The following is a 15,305-nucleotide window of genomic DNA, read 5'->3' as shown; positions in this document are numbered from 1 at the left end:
TTCAGAAACAAAAATATTACTAGTAATTTAATAACATAGCCTACTATGAGATCTCCTTCTTTAGTGAAAAATATCTCTAGTCAATGAAGCATATAGGCCTCAATTAGTTTTAGATCATTTGGAAATTAAAAATTATGTTTGAAAATAAACAATAATGTTAAGTTTAATATATTTAACTAAAACTAAAACACTAAACTGAAACGTTGTATTACTTGATATAATATAAATGTTAACTGGAATAAAATAAAATACAAAAAAAAAAAAAACTTCAGCTAGTTGCAACATTTCTTATTTTCATTTAGCTTAAATTGATGTATTAAACTGAAATGAAAATGAATGAAAAGGACATTTACATATTTAAAAACAACTTTTAACTAAAATAAAACCTAAACAAAAATACAAAAAATATATATTAATAAAATGTAGCATAAAATCTAGCCTAGTGTCTCAATGATACTAAAATACTGATTTTCAGTTGAATTATTTTCAGTCATAAAAAAAAAAAAACTCAAGCAGCAATTTAAACCCAACCTGTATTTTGAAGCATTACTGAAACTTCAAAAATAAGACACTCATGATTAATGTTTTAAAGCAAGAATAGTAAAAGTGTGTCTTAATGCAAACAAAGAAAGTCTTTGAGGTCACGCACGCACGCGCACACACACACACACACACACACACCTGTCAGCTGTGCTGTAAATGAGGTCTGACTGATGCTGACTACATCTGGCTGTCATCATGCATTTATGCCAACTTACATTCAGAGTTCGTCAGAGACGAGCGCTGCGGTGAGGGAGTTCAGAACAACATCCCTTTACAAACTACTGCTTAAAAAAATATATTTAAAAAAGTGAAACGCAAAATTGCTAAATGTTTTTTTTTAAAACAATGAAAAATTGCAAACTATTTTTTTAAAAAGTGAAAACATTAAAAGACAAGTTTCTCACATATTGCATAATGTTATGTAAACGTTTTGTGAATGTTTTCTAAATGTCCTTTTAAAAGCTTTTTATTTTTCGCTATACAAATGTTAAGCCAACATTCCATTTTATCATTTTGCAAACATTACAGAAACAATGTTCCCTGAACATTCCAAAACAAGTAAAATAATAATAAAAAAAGAAACGTTACACAAATGTGCAACTAAAATATTTTAGAAGAAAGATGTTCTATGAAACAATGTATAAATAATGTTTTTGTGCTAACGTTATGAGAACATTATTAAAGGCCAGATAACTTTAAATTAATATTCTATTATTGATATTTGACACTGGACCACAAAACCAGTCATAATATCCTAATGATTTTTGGCATTAAAGAATAATTGATAATTTTGACCCACACAATGTATTTTTGGCTATTGCTACAAATATACCCCAGCGACTTACGACTGCTTTTGTGCTCCAGGGTCACATATTACATTCTGTTATTTATATTCAGGTCCAGTAGCTATATTTTAACCAAAATTTTGGTTACTCTTTATTTCAATCAAACTCTATACAAATACAGATTAAATCTCTTTTTTCATTTCAAATACCAGATCAGGGAACCAAAACCTTAAAAATTAGTGAAATATTTTGAAAATCAAACACAACAGTTTACTTTACTTTTTAATAATGAAACCAGGCATATGAATACGAAATGAGAACTATATACAGATGAATATGATTTGAATGAGAAATGTCCTACATGCTGCTAATAATTCACAAACAATATCGATAACTTACAAAAAACACCCTTGACCTTATTTTCTAAAAGACAAGAATAAGAAACAATATCTGTAAACAAGAGCAGAAATCGTCAGATGTGTTTTATACAATAAAACAGCAGATGAAGTGTGTAAAGTCAGTGTTGGGCTCTCAGATAAGGCAGTTCATGCATTTGACGGCTTTGCTGCCATAGTCCAGACATTCAGGGCCGATGCACTCACAGCAGGCGTTATGAAACCAGCGGTACTTTGATCCGCCCATCGACTCGCAGTACTGCTTACACTGACGGATGGACACGCAGTCATCAAAGTAGACCACCGTACACAAGGCATCTGAGGAATGAGAGCAGAACCAGAGGAAGAGAACGTGTCAACCAGAGACAGAAGAGGAGAGGAGAGGAGAGGAGAGGAGAGGAGAGGAGAGGAGAGGAGAGGAGAGGAGGAGATGAGGAGAGGAGAGGAGAGGAGAGGAGAGGAGGAGGAGAGGAGAGGAGAGGAGAGGAGAGGAGAGGAGAGGAGAGGAGAGGAGAGGAGAGGAGAGGAGAGGAAGAGGAAGAGGAAGAGGAGAGGGAGAGGAGGAGAGGAGGTGAGGAGGAGAGGAGAGGAGAGGAGAGGAGAGGAGAGGAGAGGAGAGGAGAGGAGGAGGAAGAGGAAGAGGAGAGGGAGAGGAGGAGAGGAGGTGAGGAGGTGAGGAGGAGAGGAGAGGAGAAGAGGAGGAGAGGAGGTGAGGAGGAGAGGAGAGGAGGAGAGGAGGTGAGGAGGAGAGGAGAGGAGGAGAGGAGAGGAGGTGAGGAGGAGAGGAGAGGAGGAGAGGAGGTGAGGAGGAGAGGAGAGGAGAGGAGAGGAAGAGGAAGAGGAGGAGAGGAGGGGAGGAGAGGAGGAGAGGAGGAGAGGAGAGGAGGTGAGGAGGAGAGGAGAGGAGAGGAGAGGAGAGGAGAGGAGAGGAGAGGAAGAGGAAGAGGGAGAGGAGAGGGAGAGGAGAGGAGAGGAGGAGGAGAGGAGAGGAGGAGGAGAGGAGAGGAGAGGAGAGGAGAGGAGAGGAGAGGAGAGGAGAGGAGAGGAGAGGAGAGGAGAGGAGAGGAGAGGAGAGGAGAGGAGAGGAGAGGAGAGGAGAGGAGAGGAACAAAAAATGAGATCTTGAGGTGACATTTTCAAGCTTTTCCCCCACACAATCAAAGTGGGTTAATGTCCTTTTTGGATCTTGACAGCATAAAACACAGCATATTCATTGGTTAACCAAAGGTTAATTTTTGGCAGGACTATTTCTTTAAACAGTATAATCAAGTCTAATCATCTTTGATACTCTGAGACAATATAAAATCATGTTTTCCTAGAGATTTGTCAGGCGGTACGCACCATCATGGACGCTGCTGCTGCTGGGCAGTGAGATGTTGTGGCTCTGGCTGTCGAGCGTCTCAAGGAAAGACACGAGGTTCTCGTGGTGGGAAAGTTCCTCGGCGACGGGGAACGAGACGACCATCATGTTAATGGGGGCGTCGCCTTCGGTCAGAGCGCGGAAGAGCGACGGGATTGGCCGGTACAGCTCCTCTACGGTGCTTTTGGAGGTGGCAGGACTGTCGTTGTAATTCCTGGGGTTACACATTCCTGTGGGACAGAAAAAACTAAGAACTTCAACATCATGATGGAAAAGCTAGAAAAAAAACAAACGTGATCACAAATGAAGAATTAAGACTCCTCCCAATGCCATTACAAACTGTTTAAACCAAAAATTTAAAAATAAATAAATGAAATAAATAAATATTTAAGCTTATTTTTTTACATAGACCAAAGGAGGTTCAATAATGGTTTGTTTTTCACACAAAATATTTTTTATTTAATATATATATATTATTATATTTAAATTTAATTTTGAACATGATATAAAAAATTAAAGAGCTTAATATAAGAACTGATTTTTAGGATTATTAAGATTTGAGTAAAGACAAAAATAAAATAAAGTAAATTAAAATAAAATGTATTTATTAGAATTACTAAGATGTAAGCAAAGACAATTCTAAAATAAAATAATAAAATTCTATTTTTTTGTAAAGTTTTATTTCTTTATTTTTAAGTAAATACTGTGACATATTTAAAGACAATAAAACATGACTGTCAACAGCAGCTCCACTTGGAGAGATAAACTGCGGGAAAGGAAGGTAATCAGATGGTGGATGGAGGTTTTAATAAGGAGCAGAACGCTGCAGAGACCTTGTGTTTCAGATTATCTGCAGAGAGGCTGCCAGCACAGCTGCTTCTGATTACCAAAACCATGGCAGGTTCGGCCTTCAGCAACAACATACATCCCTCCTTTCCCTCTCGACCAATAAACGATCTCTACAGTCTTTTATGTCCTTGTTGTGAGAAACGGATCATGCATCATGTTCATTTTTAGACTGTCTTAGATATGATGCATCTTTTTCATCTGGTCATAAAATCCTCTGTCAATAAAAAAAAAGGTTCATCAGTAGCTTTGTTGATTCGATTATGATCTGTGTGGTTTGCAATGATTGACGAGGATACCAATCGAATATAGAGGATGAAAACAGATAAATGTGGCGTCTAAAGCATGCTTTGCTTTTGCAAACCTCTTTGCATCATAAACTGCTCATTTTTGTATTGAGGAATGATATGATTTAAACTTTTGTACTCTGATCGGCTGTACCTTCAAACCTCATCTGAACTGACCTGGAGTCTGTGTTTGAAGAGATGAGAGTCTCTGGATCAGCTCACCTCACACTTTATACTGCTGTCAGAGGAGAGTACACCAACCCTCCTGTCATCTACAGACTAGTCCTAATATTTACAAGTGCTCTCGCTGGACTGGGAATGAACCAAACCTGTTAACACAACCTGAGCTCTTCGGTTTATAGTCTTGGTGCGATTTTATAATTAAAATTTAAGTGTATAAAATAAAATAAAATAATCACATAATGTATTATTATGAAACATGTATACAACAAGTTTTAAGAGCCAAGACTATAAACCAAAAATATTAGATTTTATCATTTAATTTTGATTTATTTAAAACAAACACCTCCATAATGTATTTTATGCATATATGCATTTAAAATATTTTTTATTGATTAAAATAAACCAATTATATTCATACCAATTGTATACATCAAAACATTTTAAGACTATACGTTTTAAAAGTCATTATTATAAACTAAAATTTTTTTTTTTATAATTTAATGTTTCATAACGTATTTTTGCATATATAAATTTATATTATTATATAATATATATCATTTATATATAATTTTAAAAACCAATTAATCAAAAATAACAAAATAAAATAAAATATAAAACAAAGCAAAACTAAAGTAAATAAAATAATAGTTATTGTTCATGGATGAGAGTTAGAGTGCTGAATGAGTATCGATCATGTATTGATTTCAATCTCACCGACACAGTCGCAGCACTCCTCCCACAGAGAGCTCAAACACAGCATGCACTCCTTACAACACGAACAGTTTCCCTCCGACGGCCGGCACTGACACAGACCCTGTACACACACACAAAATATACATTACGAAAGGTAAACACACAGGGGGAAAATGAGATGCCGTGGAGGAAGTCTAGCTCATGATCTCCAAACACATGTGCTACAGAGAGCCCCGAGTCTTGAAGGAAACATCAAGATCTTTCAGCTGTAAGAGTTAAAAGGAAACCACCCAAAGAGACAAAGAACATTTAAACATGAGAAACAGCACCAGGCTGAGAAGAAACAGAGCTGCGAACTGTTCCACGCTGGAAAAAATGTCCAACGCCCCAGCGGAGACGGGAAAAAGACTGACCCAAACCTGGGACACATTTAGAGTTATAATTACAGAGAAAACAGCAGAACACAGACACACATTTGGCTCTCTGTGTTTCGTGTTTTGCAAGCAGTTGTGAGGAAGAGGTCAATTTCCAGATGTGTGTGTGTGTGTGTGTGTGTGTGTGTGTGTGCTATTAAAACTGAAAGTTCAGGAGAGGAAACAGAGACTTACAATAGAAACACATAAAAGCGACTATAGAAAGGCCAATACCTGAAAACACACGTGGGCCAGATACTTCCAAAAGTAACAAGCCCAGACAATTCTCCTGCATCCCTGCCCAGTGCGCTTTAGTTTGGTGAATTGTGTGTATGATTTTCATGCATTCCTTAAAAGAATCATCGAGCCAAACTACATAAAAGCCATAAAAGCCATAAAAGCTCAGTTTACTTTAGTTCAAGACACTGAAGCACGACCTGTCCAAATACAGCCTCACAAACTCCTGCTGTACCTGCAAACAATCCACGGTTTCATCTGAAAAAGCTGTGAGATGAAGCTTCACTGCGACTATAATGTCTGGCACTGCGTGCAAAATTAATTAATGGTTAATTGTGATCCAACTGATATCAGTTCTAACAATTGATTTATTACATTTCTAGTCACTTGATAAATAAAATCACTACATTCTTGGTTAAATACACACAATTTTTTCAATAATGTTTTTAATATTTTTTATATGTATGTATACATTTAATAATATTATACACACACACAAATACATTTTGTAATTTATCATTTAATTTAATTTTTCCCTAGTCTTTTTGTAAACAATTTCAGTGAATGCTATTGTTATTATAAAAAAAATATTATTCAAAGCATTTGTTAATATATTCTAACATATCCAAATGCTCAACCTCCTAATCCATTTTCTTTTCTTTTTATATAATCTCTTTTTTACAGATTTACTTGCAAATATGACACATTACAGAAGAAAAGGTTTAATGATGATCTGATATCAGTTCTCACAGTTAATTTAATCGCATGCAAGTAAATAAATAAAACTTCATTGTAATCTTTACTCTAAATGTTCCATCTAAATCTATTTTCCTGTTTGGTAGGAAAATATTTTTCAATGCATTTTACTCTGAAATATGACACATAACATTATTAAAATGCTTAATGCTGACTTTTGAGCTCATTAAATGCCTCAGTGATGCTAATGAACAGTGTTTGTCATGACAATGAAGCACACTAAACTGAAACTAAGAAAGAACATTCCTCTAAATGAAGGTCAGTTTTGGGGTCCGGACGGGGGCCGTGAACACCTGGCGGTTCCTGTGTGCCCTCACTTCCTCTTCAGTCACTGATGCTAATATTCACTTTCATTCACTGTACTTTTGGACGAAAAGCAACAGGAACCTCTAACTAACTACTATTTTGTTATGATCTGCGAGTGAGACAGGAGAAAGTGTGTGCTGCATGAGTGTGAAAGTGCTCTGAGCGGACGAACGTGTGCTGCCTTGCCCCACAAAGCATTCATGTGTGACTAAAACAACCTCAGCTGCCCCACCTAGAGACACACGACTGACAGCCACAGCTTACAGTTAACTACACACACACACACACACACACATTCACAGGAACTTTCATCAGATTTCAAACCACCTGCAGTAGCAACACGCATAGCAACCAACTAACCACCTAGCAACACCATAGCAACATTCCAAAACACACCAATAATTATTTTTATTTTATTGTATTTCAGTTAACAAATTAGTTTTACTTAACAATAACTTGAGGTCTATCAAACTATGTGGACTGCATTTCCTTCCCCATTAATGGTATGAAATGAATACTGAGATAAAAATTTATATTGAATGTCATGAAAAATTAAAAGTGATAGTATTTTTCACTTTATCAGCCAACAATCATCAGACCACCCTAGAAATGACCTAGCAACCACTTAAAACACTGTAGCAATGCCCTGGCAACCACTCAGAACTCCCTAACAAACCAAACGCACAGCATCCTATGCTCTTCAGAAAATAAAAATCGATGTTTTGTTGCTGTCAGCAGGTTTTCCTCATCTGCTCTCGTCGGTGCTTGTGCCGGTAACATCATGAACCTCAGTGTTTATTCCCCAGACAGACGTCTCACGTCCCCCGACTGTCTGTCTCCATCTCCCTTCCTCTCCTAGTCTCACCGGGACTCACAGACCAGAGGAAACACACAGATCCAATCACAGCAGAGAGAGAGAGAGAGAGAAAAATAAAAACCAAAGAAAGAAATGATCTAAAAAACAGAATTTAAAAATAAACTAAAACCTTATAAATAAAATAAAAGGACCTTCCCAAGTATACTTTTGTAAAGGCATACATCTAAATTTAAAATTAAAAATCAACACTGAGCCAAATGCACAACAGAAAATGTCACAAAAATAACATACATGAAAAACACACACACACACACAGCATAGAGCCGTCGTTACGCTCCAGGGAAAAAGTGATCCAGTATAACACGAGCTACACCCAGTCGCTCTCAAACACAGCACTTCTGCGGTGGAGAGCACAGCCGACAGAAGAACATCAAGACATCACTTCAGACTGGAACTTCAGCACAATATTATGATGTCCTGCTCTCAGGAACCTGAAAAAATGTGTGTGTTCTGATTCCATGGGGGAAAGAGATGCATCGTTCTCCTGTTTCACTCAGGAATGCTTCATTCTCTTTCATTCTGGGAATGTTCTCAAACATTTTTCAGTATTCCACACGTCCAACTTGAGCTACCGAAAAGGGATTTTGCAGAAAAAAAGAAGTCCTAACCCTAAAACAATGAATCTTTGTTAACGATGATTAGATTTCCTTCAAGTGTAAAAATAAAGTCAAACCGTATCAGAGCATGAAACACCTGCTGGAGCTCCTACACCTTCTGACCGGTCAATTTACATCACTTTTCCAGGCATTCATCATTATTACATACTGACTTTTAGGAATAATCATGATTTACAGATTCGATACTCTCAAAACACACACTTTATATGTGTGAATTATTTAGAACAGAGCAAAAAAAACCTGATTTTTCAAATTCCCTGATATTTTCCATGGCTTGTGGAATTCAGCATGAATGTCTATTGATGGCTGATAAGATGAAAAATTTAAATAAAACTTCCAGAGGAGAGGAAACATTAGGAGCTGACCTGGAGTGATTAATAAGCATCAGTTTTACCTGTAGAAGACATTTGCTGACGTCGCTGGCACACAGAGCTTTGTTACAGCCGCTGATGACGGTCAGTCCAGACAGAAGGAATAACAGAGAGATCAGGACAGGACAGAGGAACAGAGCCGGACGCATCCTGACCCAAACTCCACACACCTGCATTCAACACAGACCAACTATTAACAGATCAGATCATATCTATATATACACACACTAATAAAACAGGGTATTTTAATACTTTTGTACATGCAAAAAAAATAAATAATAATATTTAAGCAAACTTATAGCCTACTTATGTCATATTCAGGCAAATTAAACATAGATTTGGATTTAATAAAATGTATTTAATAAATACTACATTATTGGTTAAGTGTATACAATAGAATTCATGAGAATGAACAAAATATTTTTATTTTAGTGTGTGTGCATTAAAAACAGGATTTAGCACATTTATGCATCCTAGTTTTGTTTTTTAAAGCAAACTTGGACAATATAATCCAGCTACGTCACATTCACGCAAATGAAATACAGATTAGGAATGCAGAACACTGGCATGTTGAACGAAAAGCTCTGCGAAAGCGTCACAAAGAGTCCTTTTCTGAATAATACAGACACAAAAACTATTCCCGCAAACATGACGCAAAACACTAAGCATTATCACGTCACAGACCTGGCATACGTCACATCTTTACATGTACTTGGCTAATAATATAAGTGTACTTACTGTATCACTTTGAAGCGTTCTCAACACTTTCCTTTGGTTTTTGACTTTCTCTCATGCGGATCTCTGGTCTTGGCTCCTTTAACTCTGGATAGAAACATGAGCGGCTTTGATTCATAGAAATGGACGAATTTGCATAACACACGAGTGCTCGAGGGGGCGTGGCTTATCGGCCCAGATGTTGTTTCGGGTCCACACGATACTCTTCGCTATGCATTTTAGGTCTCTCAAAGTCTCCTAATGCAAAATAGCGTGCATTAACGGACTGAAAGGATTACTTAAAGTATCCAATAAATCAAAAAAGTCTGATATCTGAATGCAGCTCGATGGGAAAACCTGCTTTTTGAGCCTCCAAGCGCCCCCTAGAGGAAGACGCCCTTCTCAGCCGGAACTCAGCGAAATGAAACGCGCTCTTAAAGGCACACTAACCCTTTATTAGATCACTCTTTATTGCTTCAAGAGGCCTCAACAAAATCACTATAAAGTATCCAATAATAATAAATATTAAGAATATTATATTAGAATAATGTTATATATACAAATTCTAATTATTAACTTTAATTTTATTATTTTTAAATATTAATATATGTATACAGTATATGTATAACCTAATATAACATGTATTTTCAATTAATAATAATAATTATAAGAATATAATTAAAGAAATTTAATAACAATATTAGTATTTTATGAATATGTTTATAGATCCAAAACAATGCAATATTCATACATTTATACATGAACTAAATTAGTTCCTAAGGATAGTTTTGATGTTATTGTTTAATCCGTTCACTGCTGGACCAAACAACATCTGTATCCAAAAAGCTACATATGAACGTGTCCAAAAAGTCCTGATTTTTGAGCATTTCAATCGAGAATTTTGCTTTACTCCGAATAGAAACATTAATATTCACTAGTAAATTCCATGACTTAAGATTTAAGACAAATGTTTCCGTGTCCATGACTCTGGGAATCCAAAAAAGGAGAGCAAAAACAGTTTTTTTGATTTCACAACCAATAAAATTTATTCAATTATATATTACAAATATGTACATCCTCATGTAACAAGTAAATATTAAAATAGACATTTTTAGAACCATCGTTCAAAAAGGCATTACGTTGTAAAAAATAGGTTTTGTTGTGATCTCACATTAAAACTGTAAAAGGGTATTTTTTTCCTTATTGAGAAACCACAACAAACTTTCTTTTTTTTTCTAAATGTGCGCAAGACACAAGGGACAACACGCAAGAAGTGGATGTTACTAACAGACACAGCAATGGCAGAAAAGAACCAGGACCACTTCAGTAAACCTCACCACGGTACAACTTGTCAGAAAGGGACGAACCTGTGAAAGCATGCACATTATAGAAATCACAAGTCAAAAAACATCGGCTTTGATGAATGTCAAAGGGATAAAAGAGGAATAAAAAAAAAAAAAAAAAAAGTTTCTCTAAACGCATGCTTAAAGAGTTAAGCGAACATCAACAACAACAACAACGAACGTCAATGTAAAAACAACTTTGGTCCATTAAACATTAGACAAAAAGTTTACAATCAAAATATTTATTACTTAAACTTTTTCCGTCCTCTCAGTTTTCTTTCATTTTTTACAAGTTAAAAACAATAATTACATGGCTATTTACAAATGCACAATCAGTATGTATAAAATAAGTTAAAAAATGAGGAGCACAATCTATACATAATCTATGAACACTCACTGTAGAAACATGTTGGATTGAGATCTTTCTTAACGGAGGAGGAAAACCTCATGCGCTTTCCGATGGTGGTCTTTAGCCTCCGGAGGCTGGTTTTTCCGATGCTCCCCTGTCGACCCGTGGTCTGCCGTTCTGGATGGTGGACCTCAGGGTTAAGTGCGTTTTAGATTAGGCCTGCAGTCTATCGGAGCCAATCTGGCGCCCGTACGGTGAAGTGCGTTTGGACCGGAACAGAACAGCGAACACAGACTGAACCGCTGATGACAGTTAGCCTGGAAGTGCAGCGCTCGTTTGTGTTCTTTTTCTGTTTTTTTTTTTTTTTTTTTTTACTTCTTTTATTAGAAAGCGTCCGGTCAGCGACATGTGCACCGTGACACACAAACACACAACATACATGCGCACGCACACCTCCAAGTCAAGTGCTTTGTGTTTTCGTCCTATGCTTGCATCTTGACATCACTCATCGTGGTCCGACAGCTACTAAATCGTCGTTTCTGTATCTCATCGGCGGTCATATCGGCGTCAAGTCGAAGTCGTCGTTGACCTCCACGAGGGGGATGTAGAATTCAGGAATCTCAAAAATGCTGGTAGACTTGTAAGTGGCGGGATCCAATTCCTGCAGCTTCAGCTGCCACTCCAGACGCTGAACGGCGTTTAACGCTGCTGCTTCGTGCTGCTGACGCATCAAAAGACAAGTCTGCAGGAAGCAGAGATTCAAGTAAGTCATATAGGTACTGAATTTCACTTATGTATGCATTTTATTGCATTAGACAGCAAAATATCAAAGTGGCATGTGAGCTGATAATATTGCAATAGCTATCATTATTTCAAATAAAATCTAATTTATTTGAGATTTCATTATCTGACTAGGGTTCCACGGGTCTTTAAAGTCTTAATTTGCCCTTCCACAAATCTTTAAAAAAATCTAAAAAAAAGTGATGGCATTAAATGTGACATGCATTGCAACATAAAATTTATAATAATAATAATAATGAAATAAATACAATCTTCCTCTGTATTTTTGTTTTGCTTTCCAATACAAATACCTAAACATCCTTAAATCCAGATACATTTACTTGAGATGCAAATTGAACATATGAAGAAATGCAAGTGCAAATTAAGTGAGTTTATGCTTAAAACAAGAACAGATATCTGTCAGTAGTACACCCCCTGACAAAAGTCTTGTCTCCTATTCAAGTTGTAGGAACAACAAATAATAACTTGACTTCTAGTTGATCATTTGGAATCAGAAGTGGCTTATATGAAACGCAAAGCCCTCTAGATTACGCTTATTTTACCAAAATAAAATCTTATCATGCCTTGATTTTTAATTATTTAATTAGGACAGAAAGGTCAGACTTTGCTTAGACAAAAGTCTTGTCAACCAATCACAGATTAGAGTGTCACCTGTGACAAATACTGTAATGAACACATTCCCAGGTGTGTAGAAGAACCCCAGCACACCCAACCTTCATTTGAAATGCATCCTGACCTCCGACAGCATGCCAAAGATTCTACCACAGACCAAAGTGCTGATCATCAAGAGCCTGAAGATCAAGACTCCTGCTGAGGTGGCAGACATCTTTAATGTATCTAAACGTCAAGTGGAGAGGATAAGAAAAAGATTTGAAGAAACTGGTGAAGTTCATGACAGGCCCAGGTCAGGCAGACCCCGTAAGACAACTGTTCGAGAGGACCGTTTGTTGGTTCAGGGCCAGTCCAGGGCCAGCCCCTTTTCAACTGCAGCAGAGCTACATAACAACTGGTCACCAGAAACCCCTGTATCTACAAGAACAGTTTGTTGAATTCTCTCACGCAGTGGTCTCAATGGCCGAATTAGTGCTCAGAAACCAGCATTAAACAGAAGACAACTAAAAAATCGTGTTGCATTTGTCAAGGCCCACAGCTTGCAGAAAGGATGGACTGTGGAAAAGTGGCAGAAGGTTGATTTTTCCGATGAATCATCTATTGAACTGCATCCCAATCGTCGCGAATACTGCAGAAGACCTATTGGAACCCGCATGGACCCAAGATTCATACAGAAAACGGTGGAGGAAAAATCATGGTTTGGGGTTACATTCAGTATGGGGCGTGCGAGAGATCTGCACAGTGGATGGCAACATCAACAGCCTGAGATATCAAGACATTCTTGCTGCCCATTACATTCCAAACCACAGGAGAGGGCAAATTCTTCAGCAGGATGGCGCTCCTTCTCATACTTCATCCTCCACGTCAAAGTTCCTGAAAGCAAAGAAGGTGCTCCAGGATTGGCCAGTCACCAGACATGAACATTATTGAGCATGTCTGGGGTAAGATGAAGGAGGAGGCATTGAAGATGAAACCAAAGAATCTTGATTAACTCTGGGAGTCCTGCAAGAATGCTTTCTTTGCCATTCCAGATGACTTTATTAATAAGTTATCGGAGTCATTGCCGAGACGTATGGATGCAGTCCTCCAAGCTCATGGGAGTCGTACACAATATTAATTCTTTTTCCACTGCACCATGACTTTATGTTCTGTACTGTACATTATTTCTGTTAAGTGACAAGACTTTTGTCTAAGCAAAGTCTGACCTTTCTGTCCTAATTAAATAATTAAAAATCAAGGCATGATAAGATTTTATTTTGGTAAAATAAGCGTAATCTAGAGGCCTTTGCGTTTCATATAAGCCACTTCTGATTCCAAATGATCAACTAGAAGTCAAGTTATTATTTGTTGTTCCTACAACTTGAATAGGTGACAAGACTTTTGTCAGGGGGTGTATATGAAAATTGTTTCCCATTTAAATAGTTTTTTTTTTCTATGCCCACTGATATTTGTTCTTACTTTAATCAGACTCAGCTTTGTGTCAATTTCTCTGAAAACAGGACTTCTTATTTTGTCATTTTGCTTATCAAGTTAATGTATCTTTATTTAAAGGGGTGGTTGATTGCGATTTCACTTTTTTCATTTTAAATAGTGTGTAATGTTGCTGTTGGTGCATGAACAGTATCTGCAAAGTTGCTGCGCGGAAAGGTCAACGTAAGCGGAGATATCGTCTTTTAAAAATCAGGAAGTTTAATGCCTACAAAAACGACTCAAATGGGACTACAACGAGATACTTCCCGGGTTTCATACGTAACAAACCCATAAATTTACATCAACCCTCCCTCCGGAACATGCTAAAAAGGGGGCAAGGCCATGTTCTGCGGCTTTGTTGAAGAGGAAGAGTTATAGTGGAGAGCTGTAGCCATGCCATCGCAAGTGTGTTATTTTCACCCAGCTGTCAGGTCTTCTGTGTTCAGGCTTCCTACGGACGCTGTAGTTCGTCAGCAATGGTTAAAACTTATGTTTGATTATGTTCCTGACAATTACAATCGTAACTTAGCTCTCTGTGCTGCGCATTTTACGGAAGACAGCTTCCAGAATCTACACGAGTTCAATGCCGGATTCAACCAGAAACTATCACTAAAACACATGGAGCAGTTCCAACTTTAAAACCAAAGGCAGCAGTTGTTCGGCCACAACCTGTAAGTAAGATTTAATCATTTTAAATGTATTTGCATGTATAATTGCAGACGTAATGTTTTAGTTTTATCAAGGACGTAAACAAATGCCAACGCTGGCTTTAGTAGCCAGTTAGTTATGCTATTTCGTGTGTCTATGACAAACGCGTACAAACATTTTGGACCCGAATTTGTAATTATGTACTAATTTTGTAAAAGTATTTTTCATGTATACTTTTTTACGTAATTTTTCATGTAATTACTCAGTCATGTATTCAGTTATATTAAATGTTTAATCAGGAGAAACCCGTATCTCAAAAGCTAACAAACAGCAGTAGCATTTTCAAGTAACAGCGTATCGAAATTCTTTGAGAGAATAATAATAATAATTAAAAAAAAATTTACCATTCAGAAACATTTTGTAAGAGCCATGTTTGCGGAGGTTCTTCTTGACTCTCTTCATTATCGCTTTCTGGGTCTGATTCTGGCTCAAACTGATACGGCAATATTGGCACCATTATTTACATTTGACCGGAGCACATGCAACTGTCGCCCGTAAAGGTAATGGGCGTGAAGTTTCCGGACAATGTGCAGTACGCAGTTTAGCCAATCACAACACACCGGCCCAACTAACCAATCTGAGCCCATTGCCTGTTTCTGAGGGAGTGGTTTCATAGAATCAGGAAGTCAACCGGTCGTT

The 15,305-nt window shown here is 37.3% G+C and overlaps 2 protein-coding genes across 4 annotated transcripts in view; both read right to left on the bottom strand.

The window, feature by feature from the left end:
- Window positions 1–1,000: 1,000 nt before the first annotated feature.
- Window positions 1,001–9,813, bottom strand: LOC306881788 (twisted gastrulation protein homolog 1-A). 2 transcript variants are annotated; one of them, XM_079436064.1, is made up of 5 exons: window positions 9,408–9,813; window positions 8,693–8,839; window positions 5,114–5,213; window positions 3,065–3,313; window positions 1,001–2,041 (listed from the first exon to the last, which is right to left on the bottom strand). In XM_079436064.1, the coding sequence occupies exons 2-5, from the start codon at window positions 8,816–8,818 to the stop codon at window positions 1,860–1,862; spliced, it is 657 nt and encodes a 218-aa protein (XP_079292190.1). In that variant the 5' UTR covers window positions 8,819–8,839; window positions 9,408–9,813; the 3' UTR covers window positions 1,001–1,859. The 2 variants fall into 2 exon arrangements, with proteins under 2 accessions (XP_079292190.1, XP_079292191.1); XM_079436065.1 differs by having other exon boundaries at window positions 8,693–8,859; window positions 9,408–9,493.
- A 595-nt stretch (window positions 9,814–10,408) lies between these two features.
- Window positions 10,409–15,305, bottom strand: part of LOC306881940 (ankyrin repeat domain-containing protein 12-like) — a 54,753-nt gene continuing 49,856 nt past the window's right edge. For both annotated transcript variants that reach the window (XM_079436323.1, XM_079436322.1), the window contains one exon: window positions 10,409–11,817. In XM_079436323.1, the coding sequence (XP_079292449.1) occupies window positions 11,632–11,817 (186 nt within the window). In that variant the 3' untranslated portion in view covers window positions 10,409–11,631. The remainder of the gene's footprint in view (window positions 11,818–15,305) is intronic.

Source organism: Barbus barbus, assembly GCF_936440315.1.
Source record: "Barbus barbus genome assembly, chromosome: 15".
NCBI lineage: Eukaryota > Metazoa > Chordata > Actinopteri > Cypriniformes > Cyprinidae > Barbus > Barbus barbus.
Note: the sequence above shows the minus strand (reverse complement) of the source record. Positions and strands in the feature narration are given on the sequence as shown.